At 46.1% G+C, this 24,294-nt stretch overlaps 1 protein-coding gene across 4 annotated transcripts in view; it reads right to left on the bottom strand.

Annotated features, from left to right (window-relative positions):
• Positions 1–24,294, bottom strand: part of TBC1D9B (TBC1 domain family member 9B) — a 66,490-nt gene that overhangs the window by 21,911 nt on the left and 20,285 nt on the right. For all 4 annotated transcript variants that reach the window (XM_066344415.1, XM_066344413.1, XM_066344411.1 and 1 more), the window contains exons 4-7: positions 20,390–20,618; positions 19,141–19,399; positions 17,439–17,646; positions 13,037–13,249 (exon numbers count right to left, since the gene is read on the bottom strand). In XM_066344415.1, the coding sequence (XP_066200512.1) occupies positions 13,037–13,249; positions 17,439–17,646; positions 19,141–19,399; positions 20,390–20,618 (909 nt within the window). The remainder of the gene's footprint in view (positions 1–13,036; positions 13,250–17,438; positions 17,647–19,140; positions 19,400–20,389; positions 20,619–24,294) is intronic.

Raw genomic sequence — 24,294 nt, 5'->3', positions numbered from 1 at the left:
CTCTGCTTTATAAATTTTATAAAGTAAAGTTACTTCCTTACTTTATAAATCACCATTACTGTGGAACCGGTGGGTGGTTAGAAAATTTTACTACTAACAGAGATACAAAAGTGGGTGGTAGGTATAAAAAGGTTGACTATCCCTGATATAGACCAATGGAATAAGATTGAGAGCCCAGAAATGAACCCTGGCATATATGGTCAAATGATTTTCAACAAGAGTGTCAAGACCATTCAATGTGGAAGGAGTAGTTTTTACAACAAACGGTGCTGGGAAACCTGGATATCCACACATAAAATGATGAGGTTGAACCCTTACCTTACATCTACACAAAGATTAACATACAGCAAATACCTAAATGTAAGAGCTAAAATTTAAAAAATCTTTGAACAAAACATAGAGGAAAAGCTTTGTGACACTGTACTGGCAATTATTTCTTAAATGTGATATCAAAACCATAAGTAATAAAATAAAAATAGAAAAACTAAACTATATAAAAATTAAAAAGTTATGTACATCAAAGGACACAATCATCAGAATGAGAAGGCAATCCACAAAATGGGAGAAAATATTTTAAAAGTATGTATCTGATAAATGGTTAATACCTGCAATACAGAAAAAACTTCTAAAACTCAACAACAAAATCACACAACCCAATTGAGATGCTTCCCTGGCTGGATAGCTCGGTTGGTTGGAGCATGATTCCAAAGTACAGAGGTTGCTGGTTCAATCCCTGGTCAGGGCACAGACAGGAACAGATAAATGTTCCTGTTTCTATCGCTCTCTCCCATCCTCTCTCTCTAAAAAATAAATAAAATAAACATATAAAAAACTAAGAAATGAAGAGATGCTCAACTTCACTAATCACTGGGAAATGCAAATCAAAACCAATGAGCTATCATATCGTTAGAATGGTTATTGTAAAAAAAATAAAAAACAAAGAAACAGAAAATAACAAGTGTTGGCATGGATCAGGAGAAATTGAACACTTTGCAGTGCTGATGAAAATGTACAATGGTGCAACTAATGTGGAAACTATGGTAATTAATCAAAACATTAAACACTGAATTACTATTTGACCCAGCAATTCCACTTCTGGGCATTTCTTTCCTAAAAAAACTAAAAGTAAGATCTTGAAGAGGATTTTTTTTAATTAAAAAAGTTTTTTTTCAATTACAGTTTACAGTCAATATTATTATTATTTTTCAATATTGTTTTAATGAAGAGAAATGTTTACACCCATGTTCACAACAGCATCTTTCATAACAGCCAAAGGTGGAAGAAACCCAAGTGTCCATCAAAAGATGAATGGATACATATCTTTTGGAATTAAGTTTTGGATTTCTTTAGATAAGTGTGACTGCTCGATCATATGGTAGTTCTATTTTTAATTTTTGAGGAATCTCCACATTGTTTTCCATAGTGGCTGCACCAATCTTCATTCTCATCAACAGTGCAGAGGGTTCCCTTTTCTCCACACCCTCTCTAGCACTCTTTGTTTGTTGATTGATTGATAGCCATTCTGACATGTGTGAGATGATATCTCATTGTGGCTTGAATTTGCATTTCTCTCATGATTAGTGACACCCTGCAATTTCACTTATATGTGGAATCTAAAATATAAAATAAACGGCCTGACCTGTGGTGGTGCAGTGGATAAAGTGTCGACCTGGAAACACTGAGGTCGCCAGTTCGAAACCCTGGGCTTGCCTGGTCAAGGCACATATGAGAGTTGATGCTTCCTGCTCCTTCTTTCTGTCTGTCTATCTGTCTCTCTCTCTCTCTAAAATGAATAAATAAAAAAAATAAAAATAAAATATAAAATAAATGAACAAACAAAACAGGAACAAACTCATAGCTAGAGAGAGCAAAGTGATGGGTTGCCAGGTGGAAGTGGAGTTAGGGGGCTGGATAAAAAAGGTGAAGGAAGGCCCTTGCTGGGAGGTCAGTTGGTTAGAGCACCGTCTGATCTGCCAGGGTTTTGGGTTCAATTCATGGTTGGGGCACATACATGAAAGCACAAATAAGTATAATAACAAATTAATTTTCTCTCTGTCATCCTTTCTCTCTCTCTCAAATCAATTTTAAAGAAAGGTGAAGGGATTAAGAAGTAAAAATTGATAGTTACAAAACAGTCATGGGGATGTAAAGTACAGCACAGGGAATATAGTCAATAATATTATAGTAACTGCATGGTCCAGTGGTACCAGACTTTGTAAATTATATAAATGTCTAACCATTATGCTGTATACCTGAAACTAATATAAAATAATACTGAATGTCAATTATAATTGAAAATAAAAACTTTAAAAAATAAATTGATAGCCCTGGCCAGTTGGCTCAGTGGTAGAGCATCGGCCTGGCATGCAGGAATCCCGGGTTTGATTCCCGGCCAGGGCACACAGGAGAAGCGCCCATCTGCTTCTCCACTCCTCCCCCTCTCCTTCCTCGCTGTCTCTCTCTTCCCCTCCTGCAGCCAAGGCTCCATCGGAGCAAAGTTGGCCCGGGTGCTGAGGATGGCTCTATGGCCTCTGCCTCAGGCACTAGAATGGCTCTGGTTGCAACAGAGGGACGCCCCAGATGGGCAGAGCATCGCCCCCTGGTGGGCATTGCGGGTGGATCCCGGTTGGCCGCATGCGGGAGTCTGTCTGACTGCCTCCCGCTTCCAACTTCAGGAAAACACACACAAAAAAAATGGATAAAAAAATGTGCTATATCAGGGGTTGGGAACCTTTTTGGCTGAGAGAGCCATGAATGCCACATATTTTAAAATGTAATTCCATGAGAGCCATAATATATGTTTAACACTAAATACAAGTAAATGTGTGCATTTTATGTAAGATGAACACTTTTAAAGTACAATAAGTCTCTGAATTATTTTTAATAACATTGTTATGCTGTTGCTAACCAATGATGAATAAAGTACTTCTTACCATTAATGCGACTTCTGGTGCTGCACGGTTTTGCTGATGGCTTTGTAGTCTGGTTGATACGTGGTGAGGTTAAGCTTCATGCTGGCGTTGAGAATTCCATCTATTAAACGTGATCGTAGGTTGGTCTTAACATTCTTTAGATGTGAGAAAGACTGCTCATATGCATACGTAGAGCCAAACATTGTCAGTACAGCAATACTCACATGCTGCAGTGTGTGGTATGTGACGGGAAGCGCGTTCCAAGTTTTGACAATCAGCTGGTCCGCGGGTTGAAGTTTTTTCATTTCTCCTCACTTGTGTTTGCTCGCCAACTCTGCTTGCTGTTGTGGAAGTCTTTCCAAATCTTCATTCAGTGACTTGAACTTATTCACCCATATGTCTGAAGCCTTCAGGTCATCAGCTTGTAGGTCAAAATCTCTGACGGAGACACCGGGGATGTAATTTAGGTCGGCGCTGTCCACTGCACACTCATGTGGATGGATGATGAACTTAAAAAGATGAGTGCGCTCACAAATTCCCCAAAGCGTGCTTTGAATGACTGCAGGAAATTAGATGTGAAGCCCGCTAGCTGCTGGAGATCAAGATGTTGAGCAGGGTCACTTACTGTGCATGCATCTTTAAACTCTCCCAGTTTTTCAAAGTGTAGTAAATGACCTGTTTCAATGTCAGCGATGAAGAGTTCCAGCTTGTTTTCAAATGCAAACACTGCTTATTGAAGTGTAAGACTGTATTTCCAATGCCTTGCATTTTCACATTGAGCTGGTTCAGATGCTCAGTCATGTTTACAAGATAGTAGAACTTCAGGAGCCACTCAGTGTTAGCTAACTCAGGATGCTCGACATTTTTCATTTCAAGAAAAGTCTGAATTTCGCTCAGACAAGCCGCGAAACGGCTGAGCACCTTCCCTCTTGACAGCCAACGCACATTGCTGTGCAGAAGCAGACCAGGATAATTATTCTCAACTTCATCCAGCAGTTTTAAACTGGCGATCATTTAAAGCTTGGGCAACAATAAAGTTGACCACCTGAATGACCAGCAACATCACCTCACCAAGCTGCTTGCCACACATCTGAGCACAAAGCGTCTCCTGATGTAGGTAGGATGCAGTGAAAACTTAGGATGGGTCTCTTCATGTTCACAAAGAAGCGCTACGAATCCTCTGTTTTTTCCCACCATGCACACAGCACCATCAGTACACACCGAAATAAGTTTATCCATCAGTAGATTTTTTTCTTTAGCGAACTCAGTGAAAGACTTGAATAAATCCTCCCCTTTTGTTGTCTCTTTCATAGGCAAAACAGTAAGACTTTCCTCACGTACTGTGTCACCGACAGCATACCTTGCAATCACACTGAACTGGGATAAGTGGCTTACGTCTGTTGACTCATCCAAAGCGAGAGAAAAGAATGGTGCTGCATTTATGTCCTTCACTTGTGTTGCCTCAATTTGATTTGCCATCATGATGGTACGATTGTGAACAGTTCTTGCCGACAGAGGCATGTGTTTTATTCGTTTGATTATCTTGTCTTTATCCAAAAAGTCATCAAAGAGTTCATTGGCAACATCAAGCATGAATGTTTTGGCATACCCTCCATCTGTGAATGGCTTTCCGTTTCTCACAATTGCTAAAGCACCAGCAAAGCTAGCCAAATTCCAGTCACCTTGTTGGGTCCAAACATGGAGTTTCTGATGACTAGCTTGCACTCTGCACAGTAGCTCTTGAAATGCCTTCTTCCTGCTGTCCCCAGCTGGATATTTCGATGCAAATGTAGTATGGCGTGTGTCTAAGTGCCGCTTTATACAGTGTGTCTGTGAAGTCATGGTGTACTTTTGACCGGTCACAGGAAAGCAACAAAAGACGATAGAAATGTGAAATCTGCACCAAATAAAAGGAAAACTCTCCCAGTTTCATACCTATTCAGTGCAGTTCGATGTAGGCTCACGCACAGATTTTTTAGGGCTTCTTAGGTAGCTATCCTGTATAGCCTCTACAGACTCGTCACTGACTGATGGCCTACCAGAACGGGGTTTCTCCACCAAACTGCCAGTTTCCTTCAACTGCTTATCCCACAGAGTAATGTTATTCCTATGTGGTGGCACTTCATTATAAACGCGCCGATATTCACGTTGCATTCTGGTCACGGATTCAAATTTAGCGAGCCACAGAACACACTTAACTTTCCTCTGTACTGTCCAAATCTCAACTGGCATGGCCGTGGGCTGCTCCGCTGTATACACGGTGTTACGTCATCATCTGCATATGTGCACATGCTGCCACATCATCCTACAGAAACTGGGAGGGTTTTCCTTTTATTTGGTGCAGATTTCACATTTCTATCATCTTTTGTTGCTTTCCTGTGACGGGTCAAAAGTGCACCATGACTTTATGAACACACTGTATTTGACCGTTTCATGGATGCAATTTTATCATTGCATATTAGACACACTGCAGAACCTGCTCTCTCCACAAAGGCGAATTCCTCTGTCCATTCCTGCTGAAAAGTACGATACTCCTCATCTTTTTTCTTTTAGCCATCTTCTTTGTCAAAAGGGTTTCTGCAATTAGCTAGCTGACTACTTGATAAAAAGAAGGGAAATTTACTTCCTGACCTCACAATGACCTGTGTACGTTACGCATTATCCAATAAAAATTTGGTGTTATCCCAAAGGACAGCTATGATTGGCTCCAGCCACCCGCAACCATGAACATGAGTGATAGGAAATGAATGGATTATAATACATGAGAATGTTTTATATTTTTAATGTTATTATTTTTTTTATTAAAGATTAGTCTGCGAGCCAGATGCAGCCATCAAAAGAGCCACAGCTGGCTTGCGAGCCATAGGTTCCCGACCGTTGTACTATATATACACACACATACATACATGTAAAATATATGTAAACAGAATATTATGCTAGGTGAAATAAGCCAATAACAAAAAAATAAATACTGTATGATCATATGAGGTACATAGAATTGTCAAGTTCACAGAGACAGAAAGAATGAGGTTACCAGGGCTGAGGGGAATAAGGAAACAAGGAGTCAGTGTTTAATGGTATAGATATGCAGTTTTTCAAGATGAAAAAAAATTCTGTGGATGGAGAATGATGATGGTCTTACAACAGTGTGAATGTACTTCATGCCACTAAAGTATACAATTAAAAATGGTTAAGGTGGTAAATTTTATGTGAATTTTACTACAGTAAAAAAAAAAAAAATCACCTGACCAGGCTGTGGTGCAATGGATAGAGCACTGGACTGGGATGAGGAGGACCCAGTTTCGAAACCCCGAGGTCGCCAGCTTGAGTGTGGGCTCATCTGGTTTGAGCAAGGCTAATCAGCTTGAGCCCAAAGTCACTGCCTTGAGCAGAGGGTCACACAGTCTGCCGTAGCCCAACGGTCAAAGCACATATGAGAAAGCAATCAATGAAAAACTAAGGCGCTGTAAAGAAGAATTGATGCTTCTCATCTCTCTCCCTTCATGTCTGTCTGTCCCTCTCTCTGTTTCTCTCTGTCACAAAGTAAAAAAAATCTATCCTGAATTTGAGTACTCTTCGCCACCTTACTGCTGCCACCCTCAACTAGGGCTCTGTTACCTTGTGTCCGGACTGCTGTCCCCGCCATCCGGCCTCTCTCTGCTTCTATCATTGCCACGCTCCAGTCCAACACTGTCCCAGGGAAACAGCATGAGAGCTGTTTTCTTATTGTAATTTAAAATTTTCTAGTATCCACATTAAAAACCAAGAAATTGGTGAGATTACTTTTAATAATATATATATATTTTATTTAATCCAATACAGTGTAACCAAAATATTACCATTTCAACATGGAATCAATGTAAAAAATTATATACGGTCTACCGGAAAGTCTGTCCGTTTTTGGAATAAAACAAAATACAAATTTTTCTTACCATCAATAAACTTTATTAAATAATATAATTGCCATTATTATTAATGATTTCTTGCCAGCGTGAGGGCAATTTGTATATCCCATTTTTGAAAAATGTTTTATCTTTTGATACAAAAAACTGAACCAGTGCTTGTTTCATATCTTCTTCATTTTTGAATTTTTTGCCCTTCAAAAAATTTTGTAAGGACAAAAACAAGTGATAGTAGGAGGGTGTTAAGTCCAGGGAATATGGTGGATGCAAAAGAATTTCCCAGCCTAGGCCCTGGTCGGTTGGCTCAGTGGTAGAGCGTCGGCCTGGTGTGCGGGGGACCCGGGTTCGATTCCCGGCCAGGGCACATAGGAGAAGTGCCCATTTGCTTCTCCACCCCCCCCCTCCTTCCTCTCTGTCTCTCTCTTCCCCTCCCGCAGCCAAGGCTCCATTGGAGCAAAGATGGCCCGGGCGCTGGGGATGGCTCCTTGGCCTCTGCCCCAGGCACTAGAGTGGCTCTGGCTGCGACAGAGTGACGTCCCGGAGGGGCAGAGCATCGCCCCCTGGTGGGCAGAGCATTGCCCCTGGTGGGCGTGCCGGGTGGATCCCGGTCGGGCGCATGCGGGAGTCTGTCTGACTGTCTCTCCCCGTTTCCAGCTTCAGAAAAAAAAAAAAAAAAAAAAAAGAAAAAGAATTTCCCAGCCTAGGTCTGCAATTTTTTTTGACGAGTCCCCAAAGCAGCATGTGGCCTGGCATTATCATGATGCAGTATGATGGTATGATGTTCTTCCTATTGAACATTGCCGGCCTCTTTTCTTGGACTGCTGTCTTTAAATTATCCAGTTGTTGACAATACTTCTCCAAATTGAGCTTTTCGTTCAGTTTTAAAAGCTCATAATGTATTGGTCCTTGAATGTCCCACCACATACACAACATTCTCTTATTCAGAGTCAAATTTGGTTTAGAGGTGGAAGGGCTAGGTTTTCTGGGTTTACAATATGCCCTTTTCCTTACGATGTTTTCGTAAGTAATCCACTTTTCATCCCCAGTTATCATCCGGTTCAAGAAGGGCTCAATTTTGTTCCGAGCAAGCAGAGATGTGCATATGATGACTTGATCATCCAAATTCTTCTGACTTAATTCATGTGGCACCCATCTTGAATATTTCCACACCAATCCTATAATCCGAATATGGTCCGAAATGGTTTGCTGAACTGAATTAAGTCTTTTTGTGATCTCTGATATTGTCAGAAAAGGATCTTGCTCCAACATGGTCTTAACAACATCGTCATCAATCAAAGATGGCCGCCCAGAACGTGGCTTATTAGAAAGGTCGAAATCACCTGTTTTGAATTTTTCAAACCATCTTCTGCATGTCCTATCAGAAACTGTACCTTCACCAAACACTTTCAATAAATTTCTACATGCTTCTGTAGCATTTCTTCCTTGTTGAAATTCGTAAAAATTACAGTGGCGTAAATGAACTTTATCAGTAGCCATGGGTACACTATGGCTTCACACATAAGACTAACGTGAATCAACTTGGTTTTAGTTAATTTGCTATGTCAGAATGTATACATTAAGTGATAAAAATAGAGAGGCACACATGCGCCAAATAAACATGTGCTTATGTGTCGAAACTTGTTGTGATAGAAACAAACAGAACTTTCCGGTAGACCTGATAGAACTGGCCCTGGCCAATTGACTCAGTGGTAGAGCATCAGCCTGGTGTGTGGATGTCCCGGGTTCAATTCCCAGTCAGGGCACACAGGAGAAGCGCCCATCTCCTTCTCCACCTTTCCCCCTCCCTTCTTTCTCTCTCTCTCTCTTCCTCTTGCGCAGCCAAGGCTCCATTGGAGCAAAGTTGGCCGGGGCGCTGAGGATGGCCCCATGGCCTCTGCCTCAGGCGCTAGAATGGATCTGGCTGCAATGCCCCAGATGGGCAGAGCACCGCCCCCTAGTGGGCATGCTGGGTGGATCCCGGTTGGGCGCATGCGGAAGTCTGTCTCTCTGCCTCCCTGCTTCTCACTTCAGAAAAATACAAAAAAAAATTATAGAACTATTTTACATTCTCCTTTTCATACTAAATCAGGGGTCCCCAAACTGCGGCCCCCTGAGGCCATTTATCCAGCCCCCGCTGCACTTCTGGAAGGGACACCTCTTTCATTGGTGGTCAGTGAGAGGAGCATAGTTCCCATTGAAATACTGGTCAGTTTGTTGATTTAAATTTACTTGTTCTTTATTTTAAATATTGTATTTGTTCCTGTTTTGTTTTTTTTTACTTTAAAATAAGATACGGCAGTGTGCATAGGGATTTGTTCATAGTTTTTTTTATAGTCTGGCCCTTTAACGGTCTGAGGGACAGTGAACTGGCCCCCTGTGTAAAAAGTTTGGGGACCCCTGTACTAAATCCTCAGCCTCTGATGTGTAGTTTATGCTTTCAGCTTTTTTCAATTTGGACGAACTGCATTTCAGAGCCAACAGTCACATGCCTAAACCAGTGCACTAGAAATTTCGTGCCAGTTGGCAAAAGCGTTAACCATCCTGATGTTGTATGACTATCACAGACCCAGTAATCTTAGTTGAATTTGGTTATGCTCAGGGTGATTTCTGCCTTACTGGTCTCTGAAATAATCCTTCTTTTTTCACTGGTCCCTGAGTGTAAAAAGATTGAAAACTAGTGCTCTAAACCATTTTCAACATGGTAGCCAGAGTAATTCTGTTAAAACAGATTGTTCCTCTCCTCATCTTGACAAAACTCTCCAACAGTTCCCCTTTTAGCTTAGAGTCAAAGCTAAAGAGTCTAATCTAGTGGTCCCCAACCCCCCGGCCGCAGACCAGTACCAGTCCATAGGCCATTAGGTACTGGTCTGCAGAGAAAGAATAAATAACTTACATTATTTCCATTTTATTTATATTTAAGTCTGAACGATGTTTTATTTTAAAAAAATGACTAGATTCCCTCTATTACATCCGTCTAAGACTCACTCTTGACGCTTGTCTCATAAGTTCGACAATTATATTTAAAAATACCAGTTTTTACGCCAGTTGCATAATTTTATTTTGTGCATTTATCCGTCCCACCCTAAAAGCCGGTCTGTGAAAATATAAGGTCTACCGAAAAGTTCTGTCCGTTTTTGGAATAAAACAAAATACAAATTTTTCTTACCGTCAATAAACTTTATTAAATAATATAATTGCCATTATTATTAATGATTTCTTGCCAGCATGAGGGCAATTTGTATATATTTTCTGACATTAAACTGGTCCGTGGCCCAGAAAAGGTTGGGGACCACTGGTCTAAGCTTTCCATGCTCTGGTTACCTGCTTCCTCCTCCAGCTCACTCCTTCACCTGGTCTCCACTTGTCTTAGTAGGCTGTGACCAACTCAATCTGGCCTCTAGGCTGGCTTCTTCCCTTACTTCTTTCAGTGTCCTGCTCAAACGCCACTTGCTCAGAACTCTTGCTGCCCCCTGGCACTCCCGATCCCTTGATCCTGCTTTATGTGCATCTATGGCCCTTATCACCATCTAACATACTGGATATTTGTTTGCTTACTGTCTCTCTCACTAAAATATAAGCTCTAAGAGGGCATGAATTTTATCTACTGTTCAAAATTTTGTCTTTGTTCCTAGTCCTGGAATAGTGCCTGGCACCTATGGGGAATGCAAATAAAGGTGTGTTGGGTGAACGAATGGAGCTTGAACGGGGCCAGAGGTCCGTGCTTACTCTGCTGTCAGGCCCTGGCAATAGTGCTGGGCCTCATGGAGGCAGATCAAAATTCCAGGTCATGTTCATTTTCACCCAATCCAACCTTACTCTTTCTTGAAATCCCAGATCAAGCCTAACCTCCTTTAAAACCCTTTTCTTTTCCTTTTTTTTCTTTTTTTCTCTTTCTTTCTTTCTTTCTTTCTTTCTTTCTTTCTCTTTCTTTCTTTCTTTCTTTCTTTCTTTCTTTCTTTCTTTCTTTCTTTCTTTCTTTCTTTTCCTTCCTTCCTCCCTCCCTTCCTTCCTTCCTTTCCTTCCTTCTTTCCTTCCTTCCTTTCTTTTCCTTTCTTTCTTTTCTTTCAAAAAAATTTATTAATTTTATATATAGAGAGAAAGATGGGGGAGGAGTGAAAAGCATCACCTCGTAGTTGCTTTTCATATGTGCTTGACCAGACAAGCCCAGGGTTTTGAACCAGTGACCTCAGCATTCAGGTCAATGTTTTATCCACTGTGCCTCCACAGGTCAGGCAAGAAACCTTTTTTTGTGTGTGTGACAGAGATAGAGTCAGAGAGAGGGACAGATAGGGACAGACAGACAGGAAAGGAGAGAGATGAGAAACATCAGTTTTTCGTCGTGGCTCCTTAGTTGTTCATTGATTGATTTCTCATATTTGCCTTGATCAGGGGGCTACAGCAGACCAAGAGACCCCTTGCTTGAGCCAGCGACCTTGGGCTCAAGCTAGTGAGCCTTGCTCAGACCAGATGAGCCCATGCTCAAGCTAGCGACCTCGGGGTCTTGAACCTAGGTCCTCCACATCCCAGTCTGATGCTCTATCCACTGTGCCACCACCTGGTCAGGCAAGAAACCTTTCTTAATGTCTAATGGACAGTGATTCTACTGGACCCCCTCCCGTCCATTGCTTAACTATTCAATAACTTACTAAGCGTCGATTACAGGGGTGGAAAATTTATATACCTTTGTAGGCCAGACCAGGTGGGGCTCTGGGTAGCTGAGGGCATCTGCTGCCTCTCAGCTCCGGTGCTGCCCATTGGGAATGTGTGCCCAGTAATGGCAGGCTGCTGATTTTTATATGGACTCTTCTAATCATGAAGTGTTTTTATAATTTCAGAATGACCAACAGCATGCACGGTTTGTCACACCAGGGAGCAAAGATACAATCAAACATGGCTAGGTTTGTGTCAAAAGGACACAGGTGCCAACCCGAATAAGCCCCTCAGGTCACAGATGGACTAAAGATAATAACCACATGGATTGAAACACATAAAGTGGCTTAAATTTGCAAGGTCATAATCACACTAAAAAGTAAACACAAAAAGTGAATTGATCACATTTGGAGGATACTAGATAACCAACTCATCATTTTAACAATTGGTGAAGAACAGGAAAGAATAAACTATTTTGCTTTGTGCATATGAAGAGTGCTTCAGGGTCACTAAATGATTGAGGAGGGGAAGTTTCCCTTTACAGGAGTATTCCAGCTGACAGACAGGAGGGAATGACAGAGTTAGAGTGCCATCATCTTTTTTTTTAATTGAGTTTAGAGAGAGAGAGGAAAAGCAGAACTCTATAGATAAAGAGGAATTTAAAAGACATCAACTGACTGTAACATATGACCTATGTGTACCTCAATTTCAATGATTAAAACTATAAAAAGTACATCTACATTTGGGGAAATGTGAATACAAATACTTGATATTCAGGAATTCTTTTTTTTTTTTTTTTTTTGTATTTTTCTGAAGTGAGAAGCAGGGAGGCAGAGAGACAGACTCCTGCATGTGCCCAACCGGGATCCACCCGACACGCCCACCAGGGGGCAATGCCTCTGCCCATCTGGGGCGTCCTCTGTTACAACCGGAGCCATTCTTGCACCCGAGGAGGAAGCCATGGAGACATCCTCAGCGCCCGGGCCAACTTTGCTCCAATGGAGCCTTGGCTGTGGGAGGGGTTGAGAGAGATAGAGAGAAAGGAGAGGGGGAAGGGTAGAGAAGCAGATGGGCGCTTCTCCTGTGTGCCCTGGCCGGGAATTGAACCAGGACTTTCACATGCTGAGCCGATGCTCTACTGCTGAGCCAACCAGCCAGGGCAGATATTCAGGAATTCTTGTGAATTTTGTTGGTATAACAACAAGATTGCTGTTAAATCTTTAAAAGGAGGTCTTTCACTGTATGAATCTCAGATTGAAAGACTGACAGAGAAGCTCCCAAGCCAAACAGGGCCACACAGTGCAGCTCAGTGCAGCTCAGGCTCACAGGGTGGCGGGTCTCCTGTGCTATGGGACTGAGGCAGGTGGGAAATAAGGGCCGCAGAGGCCTGTGATGGAGGATAGTGCATGTGTAGCTGGATACTGGAGACCACTGGGGCTAGACACGGCTCTCCCGACACCCAGCAGGGACCCTCCCCGCCAGGTCCATGGCGGCAGGCCCCACAGGGCTGCCTGGGCTCTTCTCCTGACCCTGACCCTGACCCCCACCCCCGTTCCCAAGACACCCTCTCACCTCTGGGGCCGAGTCCAAGCTGCTGGCTTTCCTCCCTGTGCTGCTGTCACCCGGTTGTTTAGATGACGTTTTCTGGAGGAAGTCAGAGATCTTCTGAACCAAGAAATCACGGTCTTTCAGGTTGGCAAACAGGAAGGTCATTTTGCTTTTGGTGCTAATAGACAGAGGGCTGGGCAGGACACTGGAGCTATCGGCTTTTTCAACAATGGTCACCTGAGAAGGCAAAAACACTGGGTGTTTGTGTCTAGGGATGTAAAGCTGGAAAGTTCTGTGACTGTGAGAGCACAGCGGTTCCAGGTGGCCCTCTCCTGGGAGGGCGTGGTGAGCCAATGAGGGCACCTGGGCCCGCCACATTCACACTCTGGCTGCCTCTTGCTGCTGTGAGCAAGTTACGTGCATGTCTAAGCCTTGTTATTTCACCTGTCAAAGGGGTGGACACAAGCCCTGCTAGTATGTCATGAGGACTGTGGGCCTAGTCGCCAGCCCTTGTTAGCTTCCCAAAATGGCCAGTTCTTCTCCTGTCCTGAAGCCTGATGAACAGCCCACCCAAGCACTAATTCCCGGAATAGCCGCTGACAGGTATGTCTGGGACCCAGCTCCCACCCGAAGTGTGAATAGAGCAGACAGCCTTGCAGGGGTGCCTCTGCAGAGCCCACAGCCTGGGGTAGGGACAGACAATGGCCATGCAGGCTAAACACGTTCCTCAGAGGTGGTGGGAGTGACAGGGCCAGCTGGAGGCCACTGGACTGCTTTGTGCTGAAGGCTCCTCTAGGGTAAGAGTAGCCACGCTGAGATTTGGTATAGCCAGGTGAGCTGGGGTGGAGGCCCAGCAACCACTGTGAGATGCCAGACTGGCTTGATGGAGAAAGAAAGGCCAGAGAAGCTAGGGCAGGGTGTGTATGTGTATGGTGTGTATAGCCCTGGCCGGTTGGCTCAGCGGTAGAGCGTCGGCCTAGCGTGCGGAGGACCCGGGTTCGATTCCCGGCCAGGGCACACAGGAGAAGCGCTCATTTGCTTCTCCACCCCTCCGCCGCGCTTTCCTCTCTGTCTCTCCCTTCCCCTCCCGCAGCCAAGGCTCCATTGGAGCAAAGATGGCCCGGGCGCTAGGGATGGCTCTGTGGCCTCTGCCTCAGGCGCTAGAGTGGCTCTGGTCGCAACATGGCGACGCCCAGGATGGGCAGAGCATCGCCCCTGGTGGGCGTGCCGGGTGGATCCCGGTCGGGCGCATGCGGGAGTCTGTCTGACTGTCTCTCCCTGTTTCCAGCTTCAGAAAAATGAAAAAAAAAAAAAAAAAAAAAGTATGGTGTGTATATGCATGTATATGCATATGAATATATGCATGTTTGCGATGTGTGGGCATGTACGGGGGTGGTGTGTGTACGTGTGCTGATGCACATGTGTACACACATGGATGTGAATGCACATGTGTATTATCTGTAGTATACACGAGTTCACGTGTAGCATACACTTGTGCATGTGCGCAGTGCAAATGTGTATTGCGCACAAGTGTGTGATGTGTGTAAGTCCATGTGAGTAGAGTTTATGTGTGTGTGTACGCACATGTCTACATGCATGTGAGCTGAGATTCGAGAAGGGGTGGACAGCTCATAAGTTCAGCAGAAGATGCTGGAGGATTCCACACAGGGTGTCGACATGCTCCGTTTTAAACTGCATTGGCTGCTTCATGAAGATGGGTCCTAAAAGGGTTGGGTGTGTGTAGGACACTCCTGAGGTAGCCCAAGCAGATGTCGGGGTCCCAAGTGGTGGTTCTGGAGGGGATGGGACATGCTATGGCCAAGATGCAGGAATGAGGCTGCATCAGAACCAAGGCGGCTCCTGATTTACAGTTGAGCAGACAGGGAGAGGCGATGCTGTGTGGGGTGAGGTGAGAAGAGCATTGGGTGTGCAAATGCAAGAGTGCAGCTGGCTTCCAGTGAGGAGCCTGTGAAGCCTCTCTGGCCAGGACACTGAGGACAGGCCAGTGCTGGGCCAGTGCAGAGCCCATCCCAAGTGAGCAACAAGACAGTTCTGCTTGTCGGGAGCCGATCCACTAATGCTGGCTAACTAGGTCACAGCAGGAGAAGATCCACAACTGCTGGTTGACAAAGTCACAGCAAAAGAAGATAGAGTCACCGCAGTGAAGACCAACAGCTGCAGGTTGACAGTCACTGCAAAGGAAAGGCACAACGATACTTCCCCCTTTAATCTTTTGAATTAATCTGGCCTTATATTCCCCCCTTTTCTGGGTGTGTGCTATTATTTATGGCACAGGGATAATAGTACCGTGCTTTCCCTGTAGATTTGTAGTAATTTCTTTGGAAATGAGACAGAAGGTGTAAGTTCCACAGAAAAGCCTGTAAGCCCCTTGAACTGGGCTCATAAACATAAGAGGCTGGCCATGATATCCCTCATAAAGGGTTAAGTTTGTAGGAGAATTTCTTCTTATTAATCATGTTAGAAAGAATAAAGTTAGAACTTAACTAGTGTATGAATATAGTAAATGAATAAAGTTTAACTAGACATTAGAATCTTATAAATTAGACATTAGACACTAGACATTAGAATCTTAGGTAAAGTGTAGTGGAGTAGCCTGTTGCGTGGCCTTGGATAGGAGTGCAGCTGGCTAGTAAAGAATTTTTTGTTAAAAGACTTGTTTTGTCACTGAAGGCAGTTGCTGGGCTTTTCTCAGTAAAACATTCTCATGAGATTTTTGTATTTTCCAAGAATAAGGAGAGGAATGTGGTGGGATTCATAGCAGCAATAGCAACTAATGCCTTCTGATATTATGTTGCTACTAGCTATCTTGCAGGTGCACTCTATGTATCTTTAAGTAAAAATTACTCTTAATACTATGTCAGTTTCTTAAATAGCAAGCCTTTTGTAGTCTTGTGAAAAAAGAATTAGGACACTACATGAACTCAAGGCTATTTGCCTGAGCAAGCGGTGGTCCTTTGCTAGTCCTTGATAATTTTGTCTGCTATCTCTCTCTGCGCCCTTGACTCACAACAACAGTAAAACAGAGTTATTAATTAGTACTAATCTTTTAGAAGTTTGTACCGATATTGTTATTACTATTCAAGTTATTGTATAACTGTACTTTGAATAACTTACCACCTGACTTGTAGCTTATAGATATGAATTAACTGTTAACTAGAAATATGTAACCATAGTGAAACTAAAACAATGATGTATTCAAAATACCATGTGATTGTAACTTAGTGTGTGTGCATAAAAAGTAAAGTTAGACCAGCCATTGGCAGAGATGCCTGGCAGTAAATGCTAACCAGAGAATAAAGAGAAAGAAAAGAATTCGGCTCTCTCACTCGATTTCGCCGTCGCCGTCTCTTCCTGTGGGACCCCTGGATCCCCCCGGGGCTGGACCCCGGCATTTGGTGCCCGAACAGGGACTCCCCCCCGGGGCTGGACCCCGGCATCTGCTCCCTAGCTCAGCCAGCCGTCAGAAATTCTCTGCTACCAGAAACATCAGGAGGAATGGAGCTGGGCCCTAAGGAGACCCCTAAGCCAGTCCCTAGGCCTTGGGGCCATGTTAGTACAGCGCCCAGGACAAATCCATGGGCCTGGTGCCAGAGACCACGGGATCATGGGCCTCCCCTGAGCCTCTCAGCCTGGAGCTGTGGCTCCTTTGAGTCCTTTCTCTTTCCTTAGGAAACCCAGACAGGACACTAGTCCACACCTATTTGTAGCTATACGTGTAACTAGAGGGCTTTGTACAAATTCAGGAATGTCTCACTATTCTAGGTTTTTAATAAAATCAAAATACTGTGATTTAGGTCATAACTTAAAAACCTCACTGAGCTTCAGTGGGTTTGTGCTGCTGAGCCAAGGAGAAAAGGAAGTCTTAAGACCTGCCTGCCCTGATCTTGGGGCCACTACCTTCTGTCTGGGCCAGGTCCCTCTCCCTCACCATCTACATTTTTCACTAGTTACACAAAAATGGCCTCTACCTCTTACAGGTGAGAGATGACTTCCAATGACACGGTTATAGCTTGAGCCACCGCCAAGGCAGATGTCAGCGAGGAACAGTGAAATGGCCTCTGAATGACATGGTGGAGTTGGTGCAGGGTCAGCATCCTCCACACCCAGCCAAAGAAGGGCTGTGCCAAAGTCCAGCTGCAGGCCAGGAAGGCATGACTGAGGGACACTCCACCAGGGAGGCTTGGGTCCTGCCTGAAGTTTCCTTATGTACCAGTGTGAGCTCTCCTGGCATGTCAAACTCCCTCCCTGTCCACCCACAAGGCAAGGTGACTCCCGGGACTGTGCACCCACTCCCAAGAGGCCTGCAGGGGCTTGGGGAGGTGCAGACTCACAATGTACCCATCACTGAATGCTGAGGGGCCACCCAGGTGAGGCAAGGCAGAGCCAGTGGGGGCTGGGTGCTCACCTCCCGCAAGGGTATGATGAGGTGGCAGGCATTCTCCTCCTTACTGGCAAAGCAGATATAGTTGCTGGAGATGAACATCTGGCCAGGGATGTGCAGCTTACTGAACGGAGTCCACAGGGTGCAGCCTGTGTGGCCATCCAGGTGCTCATCCCCAGGCAGCTGGAATGTGGCCCGGTAGTACTCGTTCTTGGCTCGTGCGTCTAGGTCTCTGGGGAAACCAGGGTGGAGGTAGGAGGGAAGAAGATAAGAGTTGGGTTTCCACATTGGATTTGGGCTCCTTGGGTCCTCCCTTGAGCAAATCATGACCAGGGATCTTAGAGTTCAATAAAATATGCACCTTAAATAACCAAGGAAAGGTGGGACATTCGTATGGCCAGCACAGGAGTGATCAGCAAACATGCCCTTGAGATCTGATGGCTGTGGGAGGACACCTGGAGGCCGACAGGCTGTGACCAGCACTTGCCCACACAGTCCCTGTACCTGCCCTGCTGCTTCTCACTGGGAAGACCCCGCCCCACCTAGAAACCCAGAAAAGAACCCTGTGAAGTTAAGACTAAAACACGATGCCTACACTTGATATGAAAGGCACACTCAGCTGGCCCACAGCCTGGTTCCCTGCTCCTCAGCCCTGTGGTGGCTCCGTCCTAGAGACTGCCAGCAGCCTAAACAGGGCCTGGCAGGCACAGCCTGATGGAGTGCCAGAGATTGTCATGACCTGTCCCTACTTGTTTTCTTTCCGGAAAGTTCCAAAAGGCACCCTGACACTTGCATTAGGACAGTGACATCTTTTGACAATGCTCTAGTCCTAAAGGGGCACCGCTGATTCCAGGCTAGGCCATGGTCTCTGAGCACACGGGTGTGAAATGCCTGTGGGAACCTGGGGCTCGCACCGGCCTTGTGGGTTTCCTGTGAAGCTACAACTGAGGAGTGCAAACAGAAGCGCTCCAAAGGGGCTGCCAGCAGCATCTGTTCCGTTGTCTGCCAATTCCCACAGACCGGGTGGCAGACACCACAGACCTACTTGGCTGCACTTCAGTCCAGGCCTGGGCCCCACAGCTACCAGGGTGAGGAGGGTAGGAGGAGCCAAGGAGTGCAGAGAAGAGCTGTCAGTCATGGTGGGATGGAGGCAGTGTACTCTGGGACCTGATCACCAAAGACATCTGGAGAGGCTGGGGGGCACGGGGATGGAGGTGGTGGGGGGAGAGGCTGGGGGCACGGGGATGGAGGTGGTGGGGGGAGAGGCTGGGGGCACGGGGATGGAGGTGGTGGGGGGAGAGGCTGGGGGCACGGGGATGGAGGTGGTGGGGGGAGAGGCTGGGGGCACCTGAACGGAGGTGGTGGGGGGAGAGGCTGGGGGCACCTGAACGGAGGTGGTGGGAGAGGCTGGGGACACGGGGGTGGAGGTGTTGGGGGGAGAGGCTGGGGACATGTGTACGGAGGTGGTGGGGGAGATACTGGGGGAGCCCCGACAGAGGTGGTGGGGGAGCCAGCTGGAAGCTCATGCTCTGGCTCCACTGTTCACTTGCTGAGGGGCGTTGGGAGAGTTGCTCAGCCTCTCTGTGCCTTAGCTCCCTGTTTGAGACTAAGAGTGTCTAAGACCTCCCCCATCATAGAACTGTGAGAAAGAGATCTCGGATCTCCCTGCAACCACACCTTTACCTGGCCCCTTCCCGAAGGTCTCCCTGTCCCCTGGGCAACGCACCGCTTCAGAGCCGAGATGTTCCTCTGTGGCCGGGCGGGCCTGGGCAGTGCCTTGTCCTCCAGGAAGCCCTCGCTGTCCAGCAGTTGCCGCATGGCCAGGTTGGCCAGCTGCTCCATGAGTTTGAAGGTTTCACCAATGTTGAGGAACATGGAGAAGAAGAGCTCGTGGTCTCGGGTGTCCACACGGATGCTCTCAGGGAAGAGCACGGTGTCATTCTTCTCCAGCCATATGACATCCACCCACTGCACGACTAGGCTCACTGGATACCAATGGGGACAGACATACAACCACTGGGTCAAATGGGTTGAAGGGTTGGCCGGGGCGGCTCCTGCCTTCTGCCTACAGCCAGAAGCCACTGCGGGAACTGTAGCCCGAGCATGCCTCCCATGCCTGAGTGTGGCTGTGCTGAGACACCAGCTCCATAGGAGAAACGGGCCAACCCACCACTGGCCCTGAGAAGACACTGGGCGAACGTTTATCCCATGAATGGCCAGAGTGACATGAATAAATGAGCACAGCTGAGCTAGCTGAGATTCTGGCCCCAAGAAGCCCATCTAGTGGGAGGGGACTGATATGAGAAGAAATGTCAGAACATGGTATGACCAGCACAGAGTGGACACCAGCCCCTGCCTGATGAGCAGGTGCAAGGCCAGGAGCAGTGCCAGGGAGGATATGGTGGGTGTGTACATGGTGGGAGAAGGCCTTGATGGGCTCAGGAAAGGCAACACTGGGAAAGTCAAAGCCCTGGAGGCTCTTTCTGGGGGTAAGGTGGCAGTGGGGACACCGGTTACCCTGGGAAATCTGCCTTGTGTCTTGAGGCCCGGGCTTCCCTTAGGGAGGCATCTGTAGCACCAAGGCATAGAGTAACCTGTAGCCATTCACAGATCCATGTGTCCTCAAATACTTAACTTAAAAGACTTAAAAGAAAGAGGCCCCATGCAAAAAGTCATTATGTGAAACCCCATACCAGTGGCCACATATGACAGGAGCTCCCAAGAGCCAGGTATGTGTCTGGCTCAAGTTTAGGCATTTCTGTTGTAGGCTACAGAGATGGCACTTGGTTTTGAGGAGATGCTCTGCTGGGTGTGTGGGAACAGCATGTCTGAGAGAAAGGAGACCCCTCAGGGATTTTAGCAGTCTGGAAAGGTCATGACCTTTCTGGAGGTGAGGTCAGAGGGTGAGGGCCAAGAAGCTGAGGAAGATGGGATCAGCTGGGCAGTTGGTGGGATGCCAGGGCACCCACGCTCACCTTCCTTGCCCAGAAGGAAGGAGTAAAAGCACAGGTGATTGACGGTCAGGTAGAGCCAGCCCTGCCTGGGGACATGACCCTTCCAGTAGCTACAGGAATAGTAGTTGACCAGCTTCTCCCCCTCAGGCATCCCAAACTGCTTCCGCATTTTCAGCTCAGCCTCCTTGAACTTCCCGGGATCCTCATCTCCCTGGGGCTGCAGGTTCTTGTTCTCTTCAGCGATGATACCCTGGAGGAGGAGAAAGGAGCTGGTTCCTGGGAAGCCTAGGACTTCCACAGCGAAGGCTGGAGCAGAGAGGCCTGGTGAACCAGGTGGTGACACCCAGGATGCTGGCCTAAAGACCATAAACAAGGTTAGGCTATTCCAGTAGTGCTGGTCAGACTAACATTGCCCTTGTGACTGCACATGCTCCCTTAACTCCTTGAAATTATTAGGGCACGGAGAGGTGACTTTTTACATAAACATGTATTTTTATGTCAAATTTCTAAAAGATATAATAGTAAAAAATGCACATAGTAAAAAAGCATATTTAGTGAAAAGGGACTCTGCCCTACCTCCCACAGCCACTCTCCTGGCTTCCTTCCAGACACACAGGCAGATGAGCCACCTGTAACCATCATGTGTGCTTCGCTTTCCCTCATTCTTTACTCAAATGCACCGTGCTGTGGCACTCTGCTGTGAAGAGTTTTTCTCATGACCATATCTTGGAGAAGTCCTGTATTTGGTTCCCTGAACTCCACATACTGGGCACTCTTGCCTCTTGCCCACACCCACAGACCAGGCATAGGGCTCACCCAGCTCATGGCACATCTATGCTAACTGCAACCTGTCTGTATCTTTCCTGGGCTCAGAGTGCCCAGAGACATCACTCTGGGCCCCAGGGCCAGTCCCAAAACTCTTGGGGTAAAAGAGGGTCCTAGTACACTCAGCTCAAACGGTACACACAGGTTTTTCAGGGTGATTACTCAACACACTAAGGTAATTCAAGGCCAGTGCTTGTGGCTCCACCTGCTGCTTGCACCAGGCTTCCTGCCCTTCCACCATGGGCAGGGAGAATAGCCAGGAGGTAGGGGAGGACCTGAAGGTGAGGTATGCTCTGATGTCCTCCACCTCGGTACAGCTGGCATGGTGGTTGCTGTGACTTCCACACTTCCTCTCTCTCAGGCTACCTCTGACGTCTCCCTGAACTGCTCTGTTGGAACTGTCTCTACATTTGGGAACAGGGTCTAGCAAAGCTCTCATTATTAAGGCCCTGCCTTTGTTTCTGCTGCCCTGGATTCTACCCGCTGAAAAGCAGAAGATGGGTCTTGGATAGTCTGTGGGCCTCCAATGGCCACCCTACCGCTGGGTGACCTTCCCGGGTCTCACCCAGCAGCACCTGAGCCACCCCTAAGCAGGGAGGCAAAGGGGCTGGCACAACCTGCTCTGAATTCTCCAATGGCTCCCACTCATGACCAACCCTACCCAACAATGAGAGTGAGCCACCCTGGCTCACAGGGCTGAGGTTCTCTGTTTACTGGCTAACACTACTGGACTATAAAAATCTCTGGGAAAACTTTAAATTTTTGATTCCATGTCTTTCAGAGTTTTAGGAATATTCAAGTTTCCTATTTCTCTGGGGAAGCTGGTCTCCCCAGAATTGGTAAACAGCCTGCACAAGATGGAGTCAGTATGGACAGGTCCACTACATCAGACCTGTCCCAGCATGACTAAGAGAAACAGGCCGGAACGGTAGGCACGCGCACCTGCCTTATATACCTGATAATGTGACCCCCACTTTTTGTAATCATGGCTTGGTGCCACCTTTTGTGTGATTTACTATAAGACTCCTGTGCACTGCATCAGGCTGCTGCTGTGCCCAATAAAGCATGCATCATCTCCTTACTGCTCCACGTGTCTTTTTCCAGCTCCTGGCACCTCACATTGCTCCGTCCCTTGCCTCCGAACTCGGACCTAACACCCTGTCTCTGTTTAAGTTATATTTTATGGTATGCCAAATAATTGCCTCCAAAGACGTCCACACCCCAAGCCCCAGAACCGGGGGAAATGTGATCTTATGGAGCAAAGGAAACTCAGTAGATGCAACTAAATGATGGTCTGAGATGGGGAGATCATCCTGGATTATTTGAGTGAGCCTATTATATCAACAGGTCCTTAAAGAAGGCAAGAGGGTTAGGGTCACAGGGCATGAAGTGGGTGGGGATCTGAGTGACTGATTTGAAGATGCCACCTGCTGGCACTAAAAAGAAGGACAGGGTCAAGAACCAAGGAACACAAGTGGACCGCACATGCTAGAAAAGGCAAGGAAATGGATTCTCCCCTCAGATCCTCCAGAAGCAAGGGAGCCCTGCTCACATCTGGATTTCAGCCCCTGACACCCATTTCTGAGTTCTGACCTCTTGAACTGAGAGATAATAAATTTGTTTTGTGCCACTAAGCTTGTGGTAACTTGTTGGTAGCAACTGGAAACAAATTCATAGTATTCTAATAGAGTCCATCATGTTTATATTCTTAAATTCATTCACTTAAAGCTATTTGTAGCATTATCTCTTTTTCTGTAAACTGTTTGTGTACAGGTGTTTCTCCCAGGCCTATCCCAAGGTTGCTCACGGAGGCTCTGCGGGGATCCCTCTGCCGCAGCCTCGGGGTGCTCTGGGGTCTGCTGCTCTTCTCTATTGTCCTCTTATTCTCTACAGAACAAACTCCTCTTTGCTGTTTCCTTCTTTCTAATTTCCTGCTTTGTCTGGACTTCTCACTTACTGAGCTAAACAGCTGACTCATTAATTTCCATCCCTTTTGCTTTTATAATGTGAGATTTAAGCCTTTCCATTCCCTTCTCTGTACTGCTTTACTGCATCCTGTCAATTCTAATATGCAGCAGTATTTCAATTATCATTCAGTTTTAAATATTTTCTGGTTTCCATTTCTTCTTTGACCCATGAGTCATTTAGAACTTCTTTCTCCTATTCTGTAGAATGGTTTGTTTGAGTCTGGCACATAGGAAGCATTCAATAATGTTGCTATTACTATTATTGTTAAGAGTCCAGCTTGTTCACTAGGACAATAGAGGCTTGCCTGTTTCCCGGGAGCTATGAAGCAATACAGGTCTTGTGGTGAACTCCAAAGTGCACAAAGAGCTGAAGAACTCTTTGTACTGTCTGCCAGGTCCAGGAAGTTATGATGTAATCAAGTCACAAGGGCCCAAAGCAACTTAGCATCATGCAACTCTGACCCAGTAAGAGCCCTCCTTGAAATTTAACCTAAAGCAATAATCAAACAGAAAGGAATACTCATTATTACCTTAATTACCCACCATGAGGAAACAACCTAAATATTGTCGTGATACCCATTTTACTGGTTGCTACCATATATATTTTTTTTGGTGACAGAGATAAAGACAGAGACAGAGAGAGGAACAGAGAGGGATAGACAGGGAGAGAGATGAGAAGCATCAATTCTTTGTTGCGGCTCCTTAGTCTCTTTAGTTATTCATTGATTACTTTCTCATATGTGCCTTGATAAGGGGGTATCTACAGCAGAGTGAGTGACCCCTTGTTCAAGCCAGTGACCTTGGGCTTCAGCTAGCAACCTTTGGGCTCAAGCCAGAGACCATGGGGTCATGTCTATGGTCCCACGCGCAAGCCAGCAACCCCACACTAAGCTGGATGAGCCCACGCTTAAGCTGGCAACCTCAGGGTTTCAAACTTGGGTCCTCTGTGTCCCAGTCCAACACTCTATCCACTGCACCACTGCCTGGTTAGATTGGTAGCTACCATTTTCATAATTATTATTTTGATAGCTATAAAACATTCCACTAGGTATACCACCTGTGACTTATCTAGTGCTCTGAATGTAAGTGCTCAGCACAGGACTCACACAGAAAGTACCCAATAAATGCTCTGCT

This window comes from Saccopteryx leptura, chromosome 6 (genome assembly GCF_036850995.1).
Source record: "Saccopteryx leptura isolate mSacLep1 chromosome 6, mSacLep1_pri_phased_curated, whole genome shotgun sequence".
Classification (NCBI taxonomy): domain Eukaryota; kingdom Metazoa; phylum Chordata; class Mammalia; order Chiroptera; family Emballonuridae; genus Saccopteryx; species Saccopteryx leptura.
Note: the sequence above shows the minus strand (reverse complement) of the source record. Positions and strands in the feature narration are given on the sequence as shown.